Source organism: Seriola aureovittata, chromosome 4, assembly GCF_021018895.1.
Source record: "Seriola aureovittata isolate HTS-2021-v1 ecotype China chromosome 4, ASM2101889v1, whole genome shotgun sequence".
NCBI lineage: Eukaryota > Metazoa > Chordata > Actinopteri > Carangiformes > Carangidae > Seriola > Seriola aureovittata.
In genome coordinates, this window is record NC_079367.1 from 10,509,222 (window position 1) to 10,534,638 (window position 25,417).

Here is a 25,417-nt window from a genome sequence, read left to right on the forward strand (position 1 = left end):
ACAATACACAAAGAGAAGACGCAAAACCATTTAAACTATTTTAGTCAGAATTACTGACTGGCTGTGTTCACATATTAAAGCTGCCTTACAAAAACTTGTCTTTATTTTGTGTCAATAAACAGTGTGAGAGAGCGATACAGTACATACATTTGTGTTTAGTGTACATCAGGTCTATCTGGGTACATGCAGGCTGCAGCAGGTGGTACGACCTGCGATTCAGACTGTTTGATAGTTTCTTGACGATGTAGATGCAGATATGGTTTACAATGCATGCAATAAACGTGGATGTTGTTCTTATTGTACCAGTGACCTAAAAACATGTGGTTTCGATTGTATAGGTAGTATGTGCAGCATGATTTTATTGTTCTGTTTAGGGCCTACTGCTTTTATCTTAATGCCACTATGACTTTTTTCATACCTCTTCTACTCTTGTTCATACTATACACACTTTTTCATGTCTTGTGTTCTGTCTTTGGCTAGGCTGAAAGAGTGTGAAAAATAGATAACAAAAAATATATAACTACCCCTCATTTACCATTATTGACACTGACATTAATAGTTTTCCAGTATAAGTGTGGCTGTTTCATACAGCCCATGAACTCCTTTAGTGGCATGATGCTTCATGTCTCTCAAAAAACAATTAGTCATAACAAAAAAGGTCTTGGCATAGTTCGGAGGTGGTATAAAACACACACACAGAACCAGTTTCGATCTGAAAGTACGGTACAAGCTGTGTCGCTGACTCACAAATTGAGGCACCTGCCATGGGCGTTGGAAGTTCCACATTTCTGGAACTTTAGTCATATAAAACAAACAGTGTCAGGTCACTCACACTGTCATATCAGAGAACCCGACCAGTGATGTAAGAAGTAATCAGATCCTTACTTACAACAATGTGCAAACACTGCCTCAAACTGCCCCACATTCAATGTTTTACTCAAAAAAGTAAAGAATTATTAACAGCAAAATGAACTTGGCGTACTCATTATGCAGAATTGTGTAATTTGTGAGAAAATGTCTGACTTTCCACCTCTATTTCCGACACAAGGCACTCAACATAGTTGTGTAAAATCCAGAAATTTACTCATTACGATTCACATGAAAGAGACAAAATTACTGGCCATAATGACAGTAATTATACATTGAGACTTTCATCATTTTTTACAGCACCCACAGGTTCCACTGCCAGTCCAACACCAATTACCTCAATAAAATGTATTTACATGTTTCCATGCTGTGAAACTGTTTTGTGTGGAAAACAGGCGTGTCAAGGCTGAAGGCCTGTCACCAGCGTTAACTGATCTGCCTCCAGTATTTGTGTTGTGTGAAGGCATGTGAACTGATAAGATTCAAAAGGTGGGGGCTGAAACACGGCACCTTTACCCTGCCACTAACAAAGACCCACCTAATGCCCTTTCATGTGTTGCCGGCTCATGGAATTAGTTTACTGTCCGTTTTATTCAGGACTGAGTGTGGCCGCCGTGGGTTTGAAAACACACCTGGGTTTATGCTCCTGCTCCAGAAAGCCTGCACCCTGCTGCTCTGACCTTTAACCTCCTTTCCAGGGAGGCAAGTGGACAGAAATGTATCCTCAGGGACTGTCAGTACATTTTTACTTCAAGTCTGAGAATGATACTGTACATGTGAGTCTGAGTTTTGCTAATACTCCCAGTACAGATTCAGATTAACTCAGTGGTACGTTATGTTATTTTTAATCTCCGGAGATATGATTATTGTATTTCTGCAATATTTCTTTAGGGTATTACCCATCATAACGGCACTCCTTTGCAGATGTATTAAAGGATCATCACAGAACTTGTTGTTTCATGTGTTGAGATCACTCACTGGTTCTTCTGAGACAACAAGCAACTGGAGTTGGCAGGCAGGTATCCCTTTTATAGGGCGTCCTCTGAGACAAGTCAAAACATGAACAATAGGACTTCGTTACGCATGTCAGCTGAGGAGGAATGCTTGAGATCCGTCGGTATGCAACCAGGCAATTACTCTCATATACGTCAGCTCGAGGTTCAGCTGCAAGCCTGTAATTTCCCAATTACTAACCCCCACTGGAACTGCTTTGAGGGCATTAGTGTTTGTGTGAAAGATGGCTGTACACATTTCTGCTAATCTCTGACCTCTGGAATCACAGCCTGTGGCCTGTACATGGAAAAATAAATAATTTTTAAAAACAGTTCAGAAATCCATTGGTGATCTGTGGGCATTACAGAATAAAGAGGTTTGCATGGAAATGACTGCGGCACATTAGCACATTTGCCCTTTTGACCTTTGTCATTAAAGTTCACGGGGTTAATGGTGTCAGATGTTAAAAGATACACATGCTTAAACACTGCTGAGAGGGGTTATTAATAGATAATTGATCTCATGAATAACACATTCAATTTAGTGTTTCCTTCATAGTCACTCCCCCAGGGATCCTGAGGGGAAATGAGGGTAACTCTAATTTCCTGTTATTTCACTTTCTAGAACAATAGGAAAAAGTACAAAACTTAATGTTTCATCCATCTTTTATCTCTGTTTTACAGATACAGCTCTACACTAAACCCTAATGGGTTAAATGTTTGATTGAGTATTTAGATGTAGGGATCCTACAAGTTTCAGAAACCAGTCTGTTATTCCTGTTGAAAGGGAATAATAGAGCAGAGCTTTTGACTCTCACAGCAGGCTTACTGTTAAAGCCACTCATCTGATAGAAACTGATTGCATAAAATGATAACTCTCACAACACCAGGAATCGTACATACAAAAATCCCTGAATACTTTCTGTTATAAATTGACATATAAAACCATGTTGTAAATTTGCATTCTGAGCGAAAAGACCTGCCCTTTTGAGGAATCAGCTCTTTAGAAACTAGCAAGTGTTTGGTTGAGCAGGCTTATCTGCAAACAACGAAACTTACACCGGAAGACACTTGCAGCACAACAGGTTCCTAAAAACTACTTCTGGTAAAACAGGGAGGAGAGGGAAGCTGACTCAACGTACAGTTGGTCAACGTTGCACTCCCTTATGGAAATGTGACAGATCAGTTGCAAAGGACAGTCATGCTTCCTAAATGCTTTAAGAAACTAATAAAGATTTGGCTCAGCATAATGAAAATGACTCATCCTCTCTCAATCTGCTTTTGGTCAAATTATAATTATGTCTCAGCAGGTTTCGTGTTTGGTCTCATGTGAAATTAATATTCCAGTTTCACCTCTTTTACAAGAACTGCGAGGAGAGGAGTTATAATCATCTTCAAACAACTCTTAATTAACAAAACATGGGAGTTAATCAATTTCTTGTGTGGAAAAATTATGTATTGTGTAAGACAAGTTATTATATACTGTCGCCCATAAAGTTGGAATAATTTCATTTTAGGCCACAATCCTCTGTTTATTCCTATTTAAATGCATCAGTAATCACTTTTGACCAGGTGCAATGATTACATTATGTGTCCCAATTACCTAGGTGAAATGAAATAAATCACATTGTCACAATCATTTCATGGAAAAAGGAAAAGAATATCTTATTCCAACTTTATGAGCAACAGTGTATATTTCTTCGCACATTTTAAGCAAATTAGTACCGGGGACTGATGTCCCGGGGACTCAGACTGCCAGGGGACCCATAAGCCCATGTTTTGGTAATTGCTATAAGCCATGGCATGTAATGCATTATCATCTAATTTTGTGGCCCTGTCCTGTAGAGGGGTCCTTTGTCAAAATCTAGTTTGAAGACTTTGTTTTATTTTTCGTTCATGTGACGCATATCCCTAAATAAAGTTGTGTTTAGTAAAATTGCTGCAAACTAACTGATACTGAAAACTTGTGACCAGGTGGTATAAGTACAGCATGAGTGTTTATAGTCACAAGGTGGTAAGATATGTACACAATGCACTAGAGGCCCAACAAACCTAGACCCCATCAGGTTAATCCGGCCAAATTAAAAAGCAAGTTTTGCTTATTTGTTTTTACTGTGATAAAATTGTGGATGTGGGTGTTTTACTTGTAGTGGAGCATTTGTATATAAATGTATTTTAATTTACATACTCTTCCATTACTGATTTTAATTTGTTTTGAAAGTTGTGTGTTGTAATTTCGCCCACTTTGCTTTTTATAAGGCCTACTTCCGGGGCCCAGCATATGGCCCCCGAGGCTCTCCACACCCCCATGCAGCTTCTTCCGATCACCAGCAGACGACTCTCTCCCTCTCTCCCTGTTTGAGACGAAGCCCCGCCTCTGACCAGGTTACGGGGCGGGGCCTGGCTGTGCGGAGCCGGGAGGCAAGCAGAGAGTCTCTCTTCACAGCTGTGCTCCGCTCTTTGTCGGTCTCAGCTCCCTAGCGCCTGTGTTTGTGGTGGAAGGATACAAAGAGAGGGACAGACAGACAGCATGAAATAAAGACAGAGCATGAGAGCGACGGGGGCAGCAGAGGGACAAGAGCAGCCTAACCGGACTATGGTCTAGTCCCGACACGGATACTATTAGGCCTTTCTCCAGACTGGATACGGAGCTCCGCCGATGTGCGCACTGGATTTTACCCACCAAAGAGTGTCGAGACCGGGGGGAGAGGGGCGGACTTTACCGCGCAGGTAGGGTTTTGTCGCCTCTTTATAAGAAAAATGTAGAGAGGGTGTTCGTATTTTCCTAAACCGGCTGTAGGAAAGCTGCGCTATAACAAAATGACCCTGCCTGCCTACTGCAGTGCCTCGGTGTTTGGTTTTTAAAAGCTTTGAAAACTCCGCAGCCCCTTTAAAAGCTCTGACGAAGAAGTGTTTCTCACCGAGAGGAAAGCTGCTGAAGAGACGCGGTGAAATAAAGCTCCGGGGTGCCCCGTTTATCTTTTGTCGGTGCTCCGCCGCAGTGCCTTGAATGTGTGTGTATGTAGGCTGTGTGTGTGTGTGTGTGTGTGTGTGTGTGTGTGTGTGTGTGTGTGTGTGTGTGGACTGTAGCCTACGTGCAAACTTGCTCGGGCAGCAATGTGTAAGCGGCACGTAGACTGCAGGGGCCGCGTATCGGACTCCCGTGATCAAAATATATAGTCCCGAGAGAGAGAGGTTTTGTTACAGTGGTGATTTTATCGCTCCTGGTCGGAGACGCAGCTGTAATTGCAGGCATGACGTTAGTGAGAGACCAAAGACACCAGGATAAAAGCCAAAGACGGTGTCCAATTCCTCGTTTTCATATGATTAATCTGAGGCTGGTGACTCGAGTTCCCTACAGCGGGATTAGGTAATATTTTTTCCGCTTGAGTTACTGGCTGCAATAAGCTGCGTGAACCCTCTCCTCCCGTCCAAAGGGGAATCAGTATAACAGGCTATTCCTGTACCTTAATATTTCTTTAGGGGCTTATAATGTGTCTGTGGCAGCAGATCATTATGGCTGTTGCTGTGTTATTTCTGTCGTAGCCTATCTGCAGGGTCATTGTGTGATAAGACCAGTCTGTAGTTTTTGTCGGAGGGGTTAAACAGGTTTCGTTTTAGTCTTTAGAGGGCGACGGGTTTCTTTTCTAGAAAAAGAGAGACCGGTTTCACAGTTGCCTTTTTTATGGCATAATAAATTGTCCAAGCAACATATTAATCACCGCTTTATGCACCAGGATGACTTCACCTTCGAAACCAATAGTTAGGCCATAGGATCATAGGTGTTAACCTTGATGACTACCTCTTTCTTTCTCTGTTTCCCTTTCTCTCAGGACTGTGGTGGTTTAGGAGGGGAGCATGGATAAAACTTTGCACATTCTTCAGAAAGCCGCAGACGGTGTGCCGACCGGGATCTCCCTGGATATGAGTTTAAATATGGACGAAGGGGAAGATTTCACGGAACAGCAGATCGTGGGTCTACCGGACAAAATACCTCTGGTGAAACCTTATTTTAAAAAGAAGCAGAGGAAATTGGACGCCAAATGCCTCCATCGCGCCCTGGAGGATCCTATACTGACCACTTTGCTGAGCACGGATACGCTGGTCTCCGGGGATGGGGTGTTTGTTCCCCGGAACCAGCCGGGCCGGACTCCGGGAAACCTGTGTGCAGCGGTCGTGGTGAAACAGAACTGTATGGGCCAGGTTTGTCTCAAAGACTCGGGAGCTGCCGACGATGCCACAACTGGGGCTGGAGTACAGGGGTTGATGACCCGGGACGGTGATGTGGAAATAGCCGATACTACTGCGGAGCTGGAGGAGACAGAGCGGCGAGGGGAGCGACCCGAGATCACCGATCCTGCCCCCGACAGCCGTTGCTTTCAGCTGAAACCTGCCCCCAGGGCGGCCGGGAACAAAGTGACAATAACTCCCCCCGACAGGGATATACCTCCCATAGTTGCACCCCAGGCTCCTCACCAGGAGGCGACCATTAAAACCAACGACCTCTTAACCTCTGGGGCTAAAAACCTTCCAGTCAAAGACTGCACTGGAGCCCAGGACCCCCTTCCCCTCCTCCTGCAGCCCGACAAAGAAGTGCTATTTCAGGACAAAAGTGAAGAGGCCTCCCTGGACCTGGTTTTTGAGCTGCTCACTCAGCTCCAGTATCACACACACCAGTCAGACTCAGTGGACATTTGTGTGGATTTCCTCCAAGGACAGTGTGTTTATGGTAATGACTGTGCCCACCACCACACTGTCCTGCCCTTCCACTGGCAGATCCACAGGACCAGTAGTCAGACGTGGCAGAGCATAGCAGACGACTCCCAGGAACAGCTGGAGAGACTGTACTGCAACCCTGACAATGAGCAAGTCAGGCTCAAGTTTCAGTAAGTATCCCACTATATTTACCTCAACCTGCAGGCTGTTTTATATTATACTGTATAGACCATTGGCCCTCTGGATAGATACAGGATACACTGTGAGGGGAAGCAGTACCAGAGTTCTACTGTATTTCTCTTTTGGATCTGTTCCTGTGGGTAGGGGATCAATTTACTTTCAATTCAATCAGTTCAAAATAGGAATTGGAGCTACAATTCATGTGCTTGTGGAGGGGCATCATTTTCCAACATTTCTGTTCATTCTGGGAAACAGCTTTTAAATGTTATTTATAATAATTTCTCAATAAAAATATAGACCTTTAATAACAAAACAATTTTTGTCACTGGAGCAATAGAGTTGGAAAGTACAGTACACTGCAGCCACACCAGAACATTGTGGTGTTGTAAGTACTGCTGAAAAGGCTACTGTGCGGTAAATTTATAGGTACTTGTGACATGGCAACAATGGTGCAGTAAGCTGATAGGCTGCTCGTGAAGATAAGCCACTTCTGGTTCGGTGTGTTGGAAACAGTAGACCTCTGCCTGAGCTTCCTCTTTGGTTTCACCACCGGTAACAAACTGAAAGCTTTGACTCTACAGCTGTTCTGTACATGTGTGGCTAATGGACTGTGGCCAAGTGAATATGTCTGTATGTTACTTTCACAACTCTTAGCACAGTAAATGTGGTTTATTTATTCATGTGTGAAAGTGTGTATTGGTCGTTTTATCCCCCATATGTGCGTGTGTGTGTGTTTGGCCTTCACATGTCTTCTAGTTAATGTGTACCTACATGTATCATGTTATTTGAACTATCATATCAGCTATCGTGCCCTTGTGGAGGCATGGCACTCCATCTCCCAGCACTGATATTGGTTATCTATTTCCTGTATTTCCCTGCTCCCAAACCCAGCCCTGTGATTGGCTGGAGCTTTCGTCCAAGCCAGACTTTACAGCACTCATGGCAGAAAGCTGTGAACTTCCATGACCCTCAGTTGCCTTGTGTGGTCACTGACACAGACGCACTTGGCAGCTTCTTTCCTTCCCTCGGTCATAGACTTGTACACCACTGTGTACACTCCAACACACACGCACACACGGCTTGGCACACAGACGCTCACACGAATCGGCAGCTCAGTGGCTTGCAGTGCTCACACGCACGCCTTTTAGCAGACAGAGATAAACCTCTCTTTCACTCTCTCACACACCCACATAGATATACACACATGCAAGCACTTGGCAAGCCCCAGTGGGGTGACATACAGGAGTGTGCACTGCTTCCTGTAAACTCTATATGCAGGCATACTTTGTATGCAGGCACATTCTAAACCCTTATTCTAAACACAGGTTAATTATCGTTTATTTCGTCACAATCATCACAATTCTTAACATTACAATTTCTAAAAGCCCACTGTAACATCTTCGGTTTGCTTGCTTTGTCCAACCATCAGACCATCAGTTTATTTACTTAAAGATACTTTACTTAAAGATATTAAGTTAAAGAAAAGCAGCAAATCCTCACAACCGTGAAGCTTCAAATAAGTACATAAGATAGCTGCTGATAAATAGCTTCTTCTAATCAAATGATCACCTCACTATTTTCTCCTGTTAACATTTGCACTTACAGAAAGCAGATTTTATTAAGCAGTTAAACTGCCCTGCTTGTCCCAAAATCAGCAATCACACAGATGGTCAATGTTTGATGAAGGTGTGGGCACATCAAGGGCAAATAAATTTGTAAAATACCACATTTTAATTCTGTTATACACATGTTAACATTGGTGGAGTGTGACACAGCATTATGCCATTATATCCTTGAATCACGACCACATCCACACCCTGGATCGCATCATCAGACCTTTTGTGAGTTACCGAGGCCTTTGAGTGTCCACGTGTGTCTTTGTTTGCATCTGTGTGGACAGTAGACACACACATAGGTTTGTGTATGTCTACAAAGATTTGTATGTGTCCGTGTATTTGGCTTGTTGACTCATGTTTCGAACTGAAACTCTATGCAAAGCGCATATTGCCCCGCAAACAGGATATGCACCTGGTGGTGTCAACCCAAATTCTTCAGAAGCCCTTTGAGTGTGTTACACTCTCATACAGTCAGACGGGACCATCTAACTCACTTGACTGAAAATGCAGTAGAAACTGGAAATTACAAAAGAGGTTTACCAGCACGTTTGACATATATTTGTCGTCATTATTATGATAATAATAATTATTTTCCTTAGATATTGAGAACAGGTCACTGTCATATAATTTGTAAAAAAAAAAAAAAACATTTTCAGAATGCAAATATTTGCATTTGATCTTGGTTTGATTAGCACAAAAGTTATCAGAGATATTTCCTTTGGTTTTCTATGTTAAATTTTATATTTTCTGAGAATGAAGTCTCTTGACACACTTAAATGTTTTGTTCAAAGCTGGATAACCACTGAATTCACATGCATTTTCCCTTAATTATACCATTACAGGGACAGTCAACCCATTTTAAATTACACCTGTAAGCTCTGTAACTGCCCAATACATTTGCATCATGGCTATTCTTTATCATAAATCCCCCTGTTGCTTCTTCTGGAGTGCATTTCTATATATATATATTTTTTCAAGCACCCAAGATTTAAGCTCACAAGAATGTGGCTTTGAATGTATGAAGTTTTTTTAACCCTGACCTCAAAAACAGGTTTGTCTGTTTGAGAATGGTAGAGTTGAAACGTAACGTAAAACATTTAACATGACGTAAAACGTTTTCATTCCTGAGACACATGACTTCTCTGACAAATAACTCACACAGGTTTGTAGGTTTTGGAGTTTTGGCTGCAGCGAGTAAACACAGGTTGTTTCTGGTTTGGTAAAGTGGTTTAATCCAGTGTTTATTTACAGCACAGGTCAGAACTGAAAATGGGTTGTTGAGCATTTTCAGTCCTGACCTCTGGTGGATGTGAATACTTTGAAATAGTTTGTTTCGGTGACATGCTGTCACTGAGTAAACTCAGAAATGGTTTGAGGCTCTGAGAGCTGAGCAACCTGTCGAGGAAAAGTCAGCGAAGTTGTGTAGTGTTCACTTGGTTCTGGTTAATCATCGCTGAGTTTAGTCATTTACTCAAAGCTTTGTGTTGCACAGGGTGTGTGAGAGCTCTTTTGATACTTTTCTTTAGAGATGCAATCCAGCCTGTCTTTTCATGCACACAAGCGCACACACATACACACACACACACACACACACACACACACAGGGCGAAGGCATCACTGTGGTTACCACAGCCAAATGATAACATTGTTAGTGATCTAAAGAGCAGCAGATGATTTAACAAGCTCTTCTGTCGGTATGGCAACACAGGCCTGTTTTGCCTTCTGCAGCGGTGTGTGTGTGTGTGTGTGTGTGTGTGTGTGTGTGTGTGTGTGTGTGTGTGTGTGTGTGTGTGTGTGTGCAGAAAAGGAACGGACAGAAAAGAAAATGTATGATCAGTTTTGTGTGTCTGCTTCTGATTATGTGCAATGCGGCCTATTGTACCGTATATGTGCGTGTGTATGTGAGTGTGTGTGTTCTGTGCCGAGCGGTTCCTGTGTGTGTATGATCCATAGCACAGGTTAATCCCATCCATATGATAAGCAGGAATGGAAGTCTGGCTAATCCACCTTAGTCATGAACTCAGCAGTAAGGAGGAATGTCACAGTCATCGCTTCTAAAAGTTATACTGTAATAATCCTCGGCTGTACGGTTGCTTGTTAACAGATTTATGCTGTGCTGTAGTGTGTGTGTGTGTTTGTGTGTGTGTGAGAGAGAGAGAGAGAGAGAGAGAGAGAGAGAGAGAGAGGGAAGGTATGAAAAAAACATATGCACTTTTATTTCTTCCTGACTGATCTGAAGAGTTTTATGTGACGTCTCTGTTATTTACAGGAACACACAAATTCTTGACCAAATCTCTCATAATTAGGCCAATTTCCTGTAATAGGGGGCTTAAGACTTGAAAAACGTTTTGCTGATCTTTGCGCAACTGTGACGAAGCACACATTTTTCGTGTGTGTGTGAGAGAGAGAGAGAGAGAGAGAGACTCTTTTGTTGGCCAGGTGATAAAAGCCTTGCTTGTCATTAACTGACATAAAGAGTCACCAAGCACCAAGGGCAGGCCGACCTGACACCAATGTGTGTGTGTGTATGTGTATGTATGTGTGTGTGTGCGCGTGTGTTTATATCGTGGGGGATCCCATGTTACCTCAGTGTGCCATGGACCAAAGAAAATCAAGGACAATTGTGTCTATGAGAGCTTGTTTGCGTGTGGCGATTGTGTATGTGAAAAGTGTCAGATAATCAGACTGTGTGTGTGTGTGTGTGTGTGTGTGTGTGTGTGTGTGTGTGTGTGTGAGTGAGTGAGTGAATGAGTGTAGCTATAACGTGTCAGACAGCCCATGCCATGAATCAGTGGGGCGAGGTCCGGGTCACTCTGCCTCTTATTACTCAGTCAGCCTTCATCACTCCATCTTTTTTTTCCCCTCTTCATCTCTTCCTTCTTTTTCTTTGTAATCTTTCCTTACTGAATGTTTCGCCCCCTATGTTTCCTTGTCTCACCCTCTTTCACTCCTTTCCCCTCTCTCTTTTATATGTTTTTTTTTCATTCCTCAAATGTCCCTTGAGGGTCCAAAGAGGTGTAAGAGATGTGGAAATGTGTGTGAGCCCCTGCACTCAAACACTATCATTTTTCACTCTTTCTTTGTTTTTCCCTATCAGATCTTCTCCTTTTCAAGTGTCACTAAGTGTTATTTTTGCTGTCAAACTCTTTATCTTCTCATCTTCCCCCCTTTTTCTCTCACATTTAGCACCCTTGGGAGATTCTATATTTTCAGAGAGAGGGTGAAAGCACTAAGAGAGAGGACACAGTGAACTATGAGCCTAATGATGTGGTGTAGAGGAGGACAGAGAGATACACTCTTACAGAAACGATCTAGGACATGCAGAAGACAACAGTGAACATTTTTTCCTGTTCTCAGTTCTGTGTGTGTGTGTGTGTGTGTGTGTGTGTGTGTGTGTGTGTGTGTGTGTGGTTGACTTCATGTTATTCACAGCCTTTAGAGCTGAAAAACAAAATCAAATGAAGCACATTTAAATAGATAACTGGAAAGTGAATAGCACCAATATGAGGAAATAACACTTACCCATGACATCAAGGTAGTGTGCGTGTGTGTGTGTGTCTGTGTGTGTGTGCCTGTGTGTGTGTGAAGGCAGCCTTCGTCAGCAGATTTGGTTGTCTGACTGACTTATCAAGGCGTGACTGGATGAAGTTTGCGTGTGTGTACATGAATCTGTTGAAAGAATGCGTGTGTGTGCACGTACTGGGGTGAGTGAGTGCTCATGTTGTTTTTTTTTTTTTTTTTAAGTCTGTGACGTTCACAATAGCATGACTGATGCTGGTATGCGGGTCCTTGTGTGTGCAGCCGTGAGAAAGTTTGAAGGTGTGTGTGTACGTGTGTGTGCTGAAGGCAATGTGGGGGATTAACAGCCATTTTGACAGTGCAGTGAGTTTTCTTAACCTTTATTTATTCAGGGAAAGGTTTTGCTGAACACGCCCTTTTCCCCCTTTTTTTTTTTTAACCTGCTCTCACATTCAGTACTGATCCACACATTCACACCTGGGAGCTCCCCAGCACAAGAGCAAGAGCAGGTTTGGTGCATTTTCAGTGCCACATGCTTTTTGCTCAAGAGCCTTCTTCTTTCACCTTTAGCACACCAACACCCCTCCCAAGTCAGCAGTTTGGTTTTCCATTCAAATGTCAAATTCAAATATGCCTCTCCAGATCTGCTCTGCATTTTTCAGTTGGCTTTCGTGTGTGTGTACCTTTGCACTAACTTGGAGCAGCCCGACATTTCAAGCGTGGTCTTGAAAAGCGTGGACCTTGCCAGAGTGGGCGTGCCTCGCGTCTCTTTCCAACTTTTGATTGGCCTCCAGGTTGAAAGCACCGAACTCTCAGTGCACTTAATTTAACCGGCGGAATTTTATTTTTAGAACGGCACAAACTAGTCTGGGAGCGAGGGAGCGAAAAGAGTCTGTGAAAGGCTCGGAAAATCATTGACTGACCTCTCTGGAGACCTGTCTTTGTCTGAGTGTGTGTGAAAGAGACAGAAAAATAGTGGTAATGAGTGAGATGGGGAGGTGGCCTGTAAATGTGCCAAAGTTCACTTAACTTCCTTATAATAAAACCAAGAGTATATATATGTGTGGATCTGTTTATGCATCATAAGCCGCTCTTGAATTTACACACACAGGCACAGAAGCTCTTGTCATCATAACGTACCACTGCAGGCAGAAACTGTTCTGTACTGAGAGACAGAGACAGTAACAGAGAGACAGAGCGAGGGAGTGAGTGAAGGCCATGCAGGTGCATCTACTGCACTTTCTTGTTCAGACAGAAAAAAACAGGAGAGACAGAAAGAAGCAGTGAAACAGGGAACAGAGCAAAGAGATGACGGAACAAAGTGAGACACAAATTAAGAAAACGAAGTGAGCAGTCGGCTCAGAGGTGAAATAAAAGATGTACTGTTCTCATAGTTAATTTGTTTGTGCTACATTTTCAGTTCCTTTCTTGTAGCATCCTCCCATATGCCCATCTTCTCCTGTACCACCAATTTCCATAAACCTTTTCTCTTCTGTTTCTCTGTTCTCTTCCCTCCCTTTCAATTTTAATTCTGTTTTTTTTTCGTATGGAACCGAAACCTTTTGTAGTTACTTGAATGCATGGAAACAGTCCAGAAAACATTAACTCATGCGGACATCTGCGTTATCTATCTGCACTGTGTTTCTGGTAATCCAATGTTCTGGTAATCAGTGACTCGCCCCTCAGTTACTGTTTAGTTTCCGCACGTGCTTAGCGGATGAATTCCTATTTCACTTCCTCTTACAGAGATGCAGTCACACTATGACTTAGCAGAAGCACAAACTGTAAATACAGTGTTTGTAATTAGTATTAGTATCAAAGTGCGTGGATGTTCGTGAAAAAATGACTCAGCACCTCACATTATCACCATCCTGACCGAAACTGTGTGTGTGTGTGTGTGTGTGTGTGTGTGTGTGTGTGTGTGTGTGTGTGTGTGTGTGTAACTCCAGCGACCAGCATTTGCACTTACAGTAGATGAAACTGAATACCTGTATACTGTGTGTCCATTACAATATGAGGTTTCATGTCTACAGGCTGTTGAACTAATAACTCATCAGGTTCACACACTCCCTCTCTCAGTGTCTCTGTGTTTTAGAAGAGAACTTCAAAAGACTGTAATTGCTCCAGTGCTTTATTTAGCACGAACCTAAGGCACAATCATTAGCAGAACACATCCCATGCTTTACACACACACACACACACACACACATATACTTCCAGACGGACACACACTCACCGATGTCTAACCTTTGACATTAAATCCAATTAGTTTCCCAGCAAAAAATCAATGAGCCCATTAACACTGTCAGGTTCTGTGCGTGTATTTTGTGTGTTTTATCAGTGTGAGTGTCCTGCATAGTTTGCATTTCTGTGTGTGTGTGTGTGTCTGCGTGTTTCCGCCTCTCTGTCTGTCTGTCTCTTCCATCCATGGCATAGCGTGCCAGTGTAGGATGCCCACGTTTATGTAAGTGGTATGTCTGACCCAGAAAGGATTTGCCAGAGGCCCTATGGAGGACTCTAATGTAGAGAGACTGATGCACACACACACACACACACACACACACACACACACACACACACACACACACACACACACACACACACACACACACACAATGTGGCTTTAACCCATGCTTGTCGAGACAAAGAGGGGTTAAGGGAGGTTGGATGTATGCACATCGCAATATTATGTCTTTCTACTATTTTGCAGGTGCTAGTACTACTGTATATTTTGTGTTCAGTTCATAGTGTAAATATAAATTCAACCTTCCAAACAGAAAGCTCAGGATAATCCTCCATGTTTTACCAGTTATTGGCTGACATGTTTTTATTCTGTATATCTTATTTTCTTTCATCCGTGCATGTTTACATGTGGCATGTAAGTCATGTAGCTGACGCTGTCATCCTGTGTGACTCATACTGAGCAGGCAATTAGAGGTTTGGTCGTCTTGCTCCAGGGCACTCGGGTTAAATTAAGGTTCCATCAGCAGCCGCATGACCAGACATGTGGCTGCTGATGGAAATATAAACTGTGACCATTTAACAACAAGGTCACCGTGCCACAGCCACATGTTAGCTGACTGTGTGAATGTGAATGTGAATGATGTTTTTTTCACTCTGACTGCAGTAGTAGTTTTTTTTTTTAACAATAGCTTCAACTTTGCTTTTCAGGGGTCGAGTGTTTTCTCTCGACTTCGGGGCGATGCGAGTGTGTGACCTGGAGTTTGACCGGGTCCGACGACTTACCACTCCCCCGAACCCTCTGCCCACACCCACAACGGGCCCAAATCCCACCCCCAGCTGTCACACAGTGTGGAAGTACTACTGCAGAGACAACTTTGGCTGGAGGGAATACTCCGAGGTGAGTCACTCAGTGCATTTATATGTGTGTGTATGTGTGTGTATGTTTGTTTGTGTGCACGCTCTATGAACATGAGGCCAGACACATTAACTCTGCCCACACCAATCAATTGTCTAGCCACTGTGATGGGATCGATTTAGACACAAACACATATACACACCTTAATACCCCTTGTGACACAGCTGTCCTCAGCCAATTGCAATTATTCCACCAAATCAGTAAAAATTGACTGTTTTCTCTTTTGTGTGTGTGACTGAGCCTCATGATGACACTTGTTATCACCTTGGCTTTTTGTTTTCTGTACATTGCCCAACAGTTGACTGACATTTCCCTCCCCAAACCCTCCATTCCTCTGTTGAATGAAAATACAGAGCAGCCAAGTGTTTAAAACGATAAACAATTGAATCTAAACTCTACTTCGTGTCTTTGTTCTCCTGTTCTTTTTCCCTCCACAGCCGGTGGTGAAGCTCATAGAGGAGGCGAGTTCGAGGGGTCTTAAGGAGGTGCGATTTGTTACGCTCCAGAACCAGTACATCCTCAACATCAGGGAGGGCTTCCAGCAGAACGCCATCTTCGGGTTCAGACGTCAGATCAAGAAGCGGCCCATGTTCATGTCCTCTGTGATGCTTACACCCCACCTACAGTAAGTAAAGACATTTAACACTTGAAGTAGCTATTTCCTGTGCTGTTACAATGACGAGGTGAGCACCGTTAGAAACATAGGCTTGATGTGACTGGTTCATGATGGCATGGAGGCTATCTGGATGGTAGAAAGTAGCCTGTTATTTCTAAGCAGTGTTTTAACTTCTATGAAGGATAGCACAACACTCTGATAAGCATTGGGGTTTTGAATTACTGCAAGTTAATTGTAAGGCAAAGTGGCAGGAACAGTCAGTCCTCAGTTGAGAGGTAGAGGTCATTCACTTGATTGATAGTCTCTCTTTGTCTCTTACTCCCCGCTCCTATTTCCCGTTGTACTCTCCAGCAGAGCCTCACCAATCATTTAACACTCAGATCTCAACCTTGCTGGGGAACATTTAGTATTTTGGATATCAACGCATGTTAACTATTCAAACTAAGTCCTGGATTTTGACATAAAGTGCCTGGCAACGCATGCACAGTAACACACACACACACACACACACACACACACACACACACACACACACACACACACACACACACACACACACACACACACACACACACACACACACACACACAATTTTGGCTCTTCTCATAGCTCTCTGTGTTCTGTGAGCGTCCTGAGTTCCTGTTTGGAGACAGACAGGCACACAGAGGTCGGTACACAAAGCCAACGTCATAGTTAGGGCTGAATTCTCAAAAGCCCCTGAACGCCACATTCGCCTTTAATCCATTTCAAGACCGTGGCGCCCTGGCAGTCTGAGCCGAACTGGAAACCTACATTAACACTTACACATTACAGCTCAGATGTTTGGCAAATCAACCCGAGTCACCGGGACACAGGAGCTGCTCTGTGCACAACGAAGCAGGGCTGAACCAGACAGACGGAAAATGAGATAATGAGGCAGACGAGGACAGATGAGGCAGGGGACAGGAGATACACAAAGAGGGGATAGCCAACCAGAAGAAGAGAGAGTGAGGGGGGAAAACAGAAGAACTTCAAGAATTATCACAGAAGTAATTTAAGCCAGACTTCTTTCGTATTTTTCTCAGAACTAGTGAGAAAATCTGTGAATTACAGTACATGAGATCAGAGAAGAAATGAGCTGATTTCAGAAATCTCCAGCTACCATTTTCTTTGTAGCAGGGACGCGATCTGCCTCGCTGCACTCGCCTCACTGATATTCCTGAAACAAGTGATACCAGATTGGAAACAAGTGGAGTCATCTTAACCCATTTGCAGGTTTTTTTTTTTTCTCACTTCCTTTGCAGAGCAGCCTGCTCTAGCGTTCGTCCTGCCAGTGTCCCACACAGAGCGAGCGCTAGTGCGAGCTGTTCCTGCAGGGCCCAGACTGTCAAGAGGAGACAAAATGGAGAGAGGAAAATTAGCTGGAGGAAGCGGCAGACAGAGAAAGAATGAGGGAGAAAGAGACAGCGAGTTTGAGAGTGAGATAGAGAGCACAGTCAGAGGAAGTGAGAAAGAGAGAGAGGTCTAAATGGTTTCCAGACTGGGCGCACAGCAGAGTAGAGCTGGTGAGCGAAGGAGTGTGAAAAGCGACTGTGGGGAGCTGGAATTTGGATCGAGGGATTTATTCCTGGGACCTTTTTTTTTTTTTTTTGTAAATCTGTTTGTTGTGTTTATGTGTGTGTGCCTCACTTAATCACTTAGTAGGAACCAAAATCTGATCACACAGTCACATAATGGAGGCAAAAAGCTGGTCCCAAAACATTAAAATCTTCTTCCTTGGTTGAATTTATTTAGTTTTTCCAGGGGAATGCGTGCAAGTCAATGCAATGTCCTCCCAAGTGACCAAAAGAAGTTTGTGTGTGTGTATCAGGAACAATCTGTGCTAGGCTTAGAGGTTGAGGTCATTAGCTTGATTGGCACTCTCCCTCGCTCCCTCCCCACCTCTCCTCTCCCTCTCCTTCTGTCATCTCTCTCTCTCCTGATGATGTTATTTTCGGCCATCTCCCTCCCTCTCTCCCTGCCTTATTATCTGTCCTAATCTTTCACCTTTTCACTCTTTCTCTCCCCCAACTGCATCAGTCTCTTGTTATCTGTCTCTTTTCATTTCACACTTGTTTTCTGCAGCAGACTGCCTGTGATCTTTTCAAAGCACACGGGGAATAGAGACATCGATTGCGGGGAGAGATTGAGACAGGACAGATGAGATGAGAGGGAGAAAAGAGATGAGAAAAACTGTAGAGCTGACTCAGAGTCACCTGATCGCAGGCTCTTGACAACACATACACACGCGCACACACACACACACACACTGTCTTATGGCTGATAGGGCTAACAGCATTTACAGTTACAGAGTGATAACTTGACAGCCAAACCACTGTTATTGACTCAAATGCCAGACACAATAGTTCCATTGTCACTTCCATGACAGCTCTGCAATTGGCATTTTACTCCCCCCCTTCTGTCTTGTTCTCGTTCCCGTCTCTCCCTCACTCTGCCTCCCTGTTGTCTTGTTTGGTGTCTGGCTTTCATTTTCACGCGGCCCCGCTGTTTTTGTTTGGTCGGTGACGGCTGACGGCTGCTGTGGAGCTGCTCCGCTCCGCAGCGTAGTGATGTCATTGTTGACAGTTGGTGGGATACGATTTTGGAAGTTCAGACGCGCCAGTTCGTGGCAGCAGACATCAGTTCTGTTTTACGTTAGGATGCAGCCTTGATTGGAAACACATGGGGATGGAGGCAGGGGAAGGTGGAGAGATAGGTAGCCTGCTGTGATGTGCGGCTTGCTGTTGATGCTTTCGGTGCTATAAATGAACAGGCCTGGGATGCTGCTTTCACTGACCCTCAGCAGGGATGGACACTGGCTAATAAAAAAAGCACTATCTGGAATGATGAGATCTGCAGCACACTGTTAAAGCAGAAGCTAACATTTCAACATAAAGCCTGTCACTATCAGAGTAAATGCTATGATTGGTCAGCTTTTTTACTTATAGATGGCCTTTATGTTGAAAACGTTAGTTGCCAGATCTTGCCTCAGCTGTCCTGTCTGTTGAGGTACCAGTTTAAGCTCTGAGATTTGTTCATCCTCATTCTACTGCAGCAAATGAAAAAGCATCTTGTATGTGAATGGTTATACGAAAGAGTGGCTCATCATGTATAAAGATAAAGCTTTTTTGACTGTATGTTTCAACCGTTTTCTCCTGTTATTTATTTATCTTTTGGTAATTTGAGTTGATAATCAGTTGTTGATATATTGAGAAATTTCCTCTGATAGAAATCAAAGCTCCATTTTAACCCAAATAATCCTTACATGCTGAATTGGGTCATTGTTAGGCAACAGATGGCCTGCTGTGCCATGCTATTTATGTTATCAAATAATTTGAATTAATTGGAGGTTTACTCAATAATTGAACACTCTCTATTTTCCAAAGTACTAAATTACATAGCTGTTGCACAAACCTGCATAGCACGAACCTATTTGAATTTATGGTTACTACTCACGCCCTTTGTAGGAAATTATAGGAAACTACAGGAATCAAAAAAGTGTTTCCATGTTTGAGTAAAAGAATTACACAAAGAATTATTTAAATTATTTTCATTATTTATTAATCTGTTGATTATTTTTTATTATTGACTTCCAGAGCCCAAATTGACATCTTCAGATGTCTTGATTTGTCTGACCATCTGTCCAAAATACCTCAGTATTCAGTTTACAGTAATATGAAATGTAGGAAATCTTTAAAGGGTCAATTATCAAAATTGTTGATGATTAAGTTTCCCATCTTTTCTTTCCAGGACGTTGGGCGGCCTCTCCTCATCTCCCCTCCCCTGTTCCCCCTCCTCCATTTCCTCCTCCACCTCCTCCTCCATGGATATCTCCACGTCGCATCCCCTCTCGCCGACTACCACCAACCCGCCCAGCCTTTTTCCGGAAACGTGGTTGCCCATGACGATGAGCCAGGACTTCCTGCAGGTGCCTGTCTCACGTGAAGACCGCAGTTACCGCACAGTGTACAGCCTTTTCCACAAGACGGTGTCAGAGACCAAGTTCAGGATCATCAAGATCCTGCGCGTGCAGAACCCCTTCCTCTGGGAGAAGTACAAGAGGTGAGCCAAGAAGCAGAAGCATTTTACTTAAGACCCTTATTTAAAGCACTTCCTCGTTGCAGAAGATATCATCTGTTAATCTAATCTCAAATCATAAATCACTTCCAATAATCGCAACCAGTATTCATCATGTTTCAGAAATGGTGGAAACATTTCTGTCAGTGTCAAGAAGTTTGTCGTCATCAGGTTTTCTTTTGCATGAATTTTTCCCTTTAATGCTGTGTGGAGAAACTGTGGCGCACTTGCGGTTGTTTTCATTGAACGTAACTCTGCTGAATTGCTGAAATGATCACCAGCTACTCTGTCATGAGAATGGTATGATTTTATGTGGAGGATTTAGTTGATTTGATAGTAATTTTTTTCACCAGTCAAGATACTATTTAGGTTTTAAATATAATAAGAAAATTTCTGTTGTGTTAGAGTTCCTAGTTTCACATGTTTTGCTTTTGTGGCACACAATGTATTGTCAACCTTTTTATCCAGATGAACTCAAAGAGTATTTCAGGCCCAGCTGCGTATGTTCTTGCAGACAGAAACAAGAATAAAAACATTTCTTAAGAAAAAACACAAGGGTGAAAAAGACACAATGTGAGAGGAGGAAGAAATGAGAAAATAGGGCAAGTGGGACCAGCTGTGCAGTGGCACTTCATGAGAATAGGTCCACAGTGGTGTGTGAACACGGCAGATGGAGAGATGTTTGGTGATGATGATGTTCCTGTCGCAAACACAGTGGGCTAACCACTGTGGTTGAACAGGGCAGGTCCTATCAGCTGTGACAGTTAAACTCTCCCACACTGACTGGTACCGCACGGTTTCACAATGACTGACAGTGTGTGTGTATGTGTGTGTGTGTGTGTGTGTGTGTGGTGTGTGTGTGTGTGTGTGTGTGTGTGTGTTTTTGTGCGTGCGTGCGTGCGTGCGTGCGTGCATGTACAGACTCTAGAAGTGATACCCTCTTTGAATGTCAGTAGATTTCCTCTTCCCACACTTGGTTTCTGACAGGGAGACCATAACTGTTTGCTTGCATGTCTGCGCGTGTGTGTGTGTGTATGTGTGTGTGTGTGTGTGTGTGTGTGTGTTGCATGTGAATGGCTTGTTATTGATGTCAAGGAAAGTTGATCAGCGTCATCCTAAAATTGGATAGTAGGAAATTAAAGTGTGTGTGTGTGTGTGTGTGTGTGTGTGTGTGTGTGTGTGTGTGAGTGTGTGTGCTTCGATGTGTGCAGTGTCGGTCTGTGTCAGGTCACAAGCTGTGCAGTCATGAGAGGTCATGCCTGGGTCACAGCCTTTCAAAAACGCTTTCGCTCAGATCAAACGAGCTGAGTGTGTGTGTTTGCATGTGTGTGTTGCTCAAGACAAGGCTTAGGCCCAGTGTTCTTTTAGAGCAAACAAGGCTGTGATCACGACTTTTGAATAGAAAGCAGGGCTGCTCTCACCTGTTTACTAATTAATCACATGAGAGATGATCTGTCTTTGTTCACCAGCCTGTTCCCATTTGCTTTCTAGTTTATTACTTTTTTTATTCAATATTCTTAAATGAAGAAATAACCTCTGAACACTGGAAATCTGTTAACTTCATCTGCAAATCTGTCTCACCTTCTGTCTCCCTCTGCTCCAACAGGAAGAAGGAGTACATGTCGCGGCGTATGTCAGAGATGGACCGGCTGCTGAGTGAGCGCCACCTTTTCCACGGCACCTCTGCCGACGTGGTGGAGGGCATCTGCAAGCACAACTTCGACCCAAGAGTCTGTGGCAAACACGCCACTATGTTTGGTCAGGGCTCCTACTTTGCCCGCAAGGCTGTCTACTCCCACAACTTCTCCAAGCGCTCGCCCAAAGGAGTCCACTGCATGTTCCTGGCCAAAGTCCTCACTGGCAGGTGTGTGTGGGCGCAGCTTTATTACACTGCAAAAATGCTTCATTAGGGGTTGGATATATGGATAAAATGTTATATCACATTTATATCACAATGTTGTGTATCAGTTGAGATTAAAGTCACAAGATGGTGATGCCTAATTTTAGGTAATGCAGTGAATTATATATTTGTTTTGAGGTTTAAAACAGTCAGATGAATTAATTTGCGAAAAAACACCACTTGATACTTGTGACACCATGCTTTGGTTTGAGGTGTTAGCTCAAGGGTACATGCTTTCATAATATCATGTTTTGGTGTTTCTAAATGTGCTATTTAGTATGTCCGGCACATACAGTACCTCTGCTGAAACATGTCTTTTTGACCCTGTCCCCCTTCATTGAGTGCTTCTAAATTAAATACACAAAACACATTACAACATTAATTTGGATCATTGAAATCCTGAGCTTCTTTTCCATAAACCATTATTAAGTCATGCTATGGATCACGCCAGCCCCATCCCTTGAGCTGCAAGTCAAATCCAGAGCCACACATGTAAAACAGCAGATTTGGCTGAACCCATCATACATCACCAGCTTTGCAGACAGTCTGTGGCGCGCCAGGAGGATGGTGTGGTGGTTTGGAAACACACTACACACAATCCCCGTCCACTCCAAACCTGGCTTCAATCTGTTCCACAGTGCAGGCAGAGACATTGCTTCCAGACCTGAGCGGGGATATAGACCAATAAAGAAGTTGTCTGTGCAGTGTGATTAACTCTCCTGTCTGAAACTGTATCTGGTGCGCAGACTCTTAATGTCTCTACCCACCGTCTTTGTCTGTAGCTGAAAATGTTCTTATTTTAACATGTTTTATTTATGACCCCAGAGGCGGTGGTGCACAGATTGATGGATTACGGTTCTTTAGGGCTTGACATGAATATTTAAGGGAGGAAAAACAAACTGGTTAAAATGCGCTGACTCAATTCATATACTTACAGTACATGCATTTCATGCACTTACAGCATAAGCTTATATTATTTAAGGTTCTCTAAAACACAGAGAGGAGCAGCAGTCAATCATTAAATTTAGAAGAATCTTCTTTTAGAGGGTATCTTATTCTTCTGTAACTCCAGACTTGGAGAACTGAATGGAAATCTGTAAGCAGCATTTTCCCCAACCACAATACTAACCTTGTCTCCATCTTCTTTGTTGTGTCTCTATAGGTTTACTGTAGGAAATCCCTCCATGCGACGACCTCCTCCCATCAACCCTCGTGACCCTTCCAGTGACCTTTATGACTCCTGTGTGGACAACTGGGTGGACCCCCAGATTTATGTCATCTTCAACGATGACCAGAGCTACCCTTACTTTATCATTCACTACGAGGAGGTACCCAGCACTGTCGCTGTCTAAGCCCTGGATCAGACCTGGATCTGTCTGTATTTGCAAATACTGATTCATAGTTTTCTTCAGTCTGTTAAAGGTGTTAGATCGGTGGAGTTTGGTAGTTGAGCTGAAAAGGAACAATTTAGACCAATAACAAGCTGAAATTTAGAGTACTGTTGCTTTAACCAACACTATTGGAATCACTTTCTTAGACTGAACTTCACCCATCTGCTGCAGGTCAAAACAAAATCTATGAAATATTTGCAAATACTCAGTGATCCTGGTCTATAGTCAACTGGATCCAACCAGGCTGGACTGCAGTAAGGAACAAAAGACTGGTTGGAACCGGATTCAACTAAACAAAACTGGACTAGCAAAGGATTGCACCTGTTTCATCCAGTGCTTAGAAGTGGATGACAACAGACAACAGCTGCAACAGACTTGACTGGACTCGTATACCACACTTTGTTATCTAGTATGAACAGGAGCCTAGTGATGATCATCGGACACTAGAGGATTTAATCTACCTTATTATTCTGGAGCAGATGCAGGAAAAACCTAGTCCCGTTATCATTTTGACTTAGTCGTATGGCTGTATATGAACTCAGTTCCACATCAGGACAGGCGCTGTGGTAGACAGTTAGCATCTTGCCAGATCTGTGAATGCCCAACTGGCCATTTTATTATTCTGAGGAAGCAGCAACCAACCAATCAGAGGCTTCCATAAAGAAACCATGGCAACACCGACCCCCTTCATTCTCTTGCAAAAAAAATCATAGTAAGTGTTTACCCAGCCTCCGGCCCATATGTTTTTTCAAGTCTATGTGCTGCGTGTTTGAATCTTTTTATTTAGTGGACATGAATCTTGTGGCCTCTTCAACCAGACAACGGACATGAGTTTCAGTGGGACTTTTCCAAATGGACATCCACATACCCTAAACCTCCAGGCAAAGGTTTCACATGAAGCCAGTGCTGTTCCTGGTTGGCATCTTTGCCTTTGTGCCCACCACTTTGATTCCTCGCGGGTGACTGAAAAGTGTATAGTTTCCCACCAGGACTCGATGGCGATGCCTCTGTTGCTGCAGCGGCAGCAGCGCCGTAGCGTTTTGACAGGGAACCCCCCTGAAACTCATCTCTCTTGGACCGCTCTCTCGCTCAGAGACAGTAGACATGTTTTACTGAGACAAACTGTACAGATGTTCTCTTTGTTTATATTTGAACTGTGTGCCTTTTGTTCATAAAAATGTTTATTTATGTTAGTTTAATGTAACATTGATTAAATAAAGAATCTAAAAGAGAAAATGACTAATTGGTGAAGTAATTCTTTATCTTAATCATCTAAATTCAGATTTATTAGTCGGGTCATGTTGTTATTTCGAACCTCACTCCAGATATTCCTGTAAACAGGCAAATCAACAAAAGCTCTCAAAGTGGGAGGAGCTTTGAGTGGGCCACTGCAAAATTAGCATAATATAGACTTTGTTCATTAGAGTGATCAAAAGCAGCTACTGCAATCCCAATTGTGCATCTAAACACAAAAAAGGTTCTGTATGGGAGACATTAACCTAGTGGCAGAGGATCTTAGCATACAGAAAGGACACAGAAGGAAACAGCTCACCTGTCCATTAGTAACAAATTCCCCCCTACCAGCATCTCTTAAGGTCACAAATTAACATGTAATATCTGTACAAAAACTGTAAAGTTACAACAACGGTTTCTAGGGGCCAGATTTGTGCCAAATTATTTTCAGTTAGCAGACAACCACACCAGTAACTAGTCATGTCCAAGAAACAACAAAGAATTTCCGTTTTTACACTTTGATGAATAAGAGTATTTCCCAAAATGTTGAACTACTGCTTTACTGGCCACTACAATACGCAGTGAAAAAAGGTAGTTCTGCTTATTGTAACTGTCGGCCACATTCGGTCGACTGCAACGCTGAGAGTTAGGTGATATTAGTTTTGTTCATCTGATTATTTGTTCTTGTCATGGTCAAGTGGTACTGAAATCAGAAAAGAATTCTCTCATGTTCAACCCAACCTTTGTCTGCCACCAGCCCCCCACCCCACCCCCCCACCAACCCCAGCAGTGTATTATCTGAGCACCATGTCTAATGTGGTCCAGAGGGAGGCTGCCCGGAGGTAGCCGTCTATCCCAGCCCAGAGACAGCTCACATGGGGCAAACAGCAGACCTCACCACCTCCCTCCTCCA

General features: G+C 43.3%; 1 protein-coding gene across 2 annotated transcripts; it reads left to right on the forward strand.

Annotated features, from left to right (window-relative positions):
- The first annotated feature begins 4,276 nt into the window (after nucleotides 1–4,276).
- tiparp (TCDD-inducible poly(ADP-ribose) polymerase) lies at nucleotides 4,277–24,510 on the forward strand. Of its 2 annotated transcripts, none has more exons than XM_056374393.1 (7): nucleotides 4,277–4,589; nucleotides 5,693–6,745; nucleotides 15,062–15,251; nucleotides 15,707–15,894; nucleotides 19,654–19,965; nucleotides 21,587–21,844; nucleotides 23,043–24,510. In XM_056374393.1, the coding sequence occupies exons 2-7, from the start codon at nucleotides 5,718–5,720 to the stop codon at nucleotides 23,230–23,232; spliced, it is 2,166 nt and encodes a 721-aa protein (XP_056230368.1). In that variant the 5' UTR covers nucleotides 4,277–4,589; nucleotides 5,693–5,717; the 3' UTR covers nucleotides 23,233–24,510. The 2 variants fall into 2 exon arrangements, with proteins under 2 accessions (XP_056230368.1, XP_056230369.1); XM_056374394.1 differs by lacking the exon at nucleotides 4,277–4,589 and adding an exon at nucleotides 5,077–5,229.
- The last annotated feature ends 907 nt before the right edge of the window (nucleotides 24,511–25,417 follow it).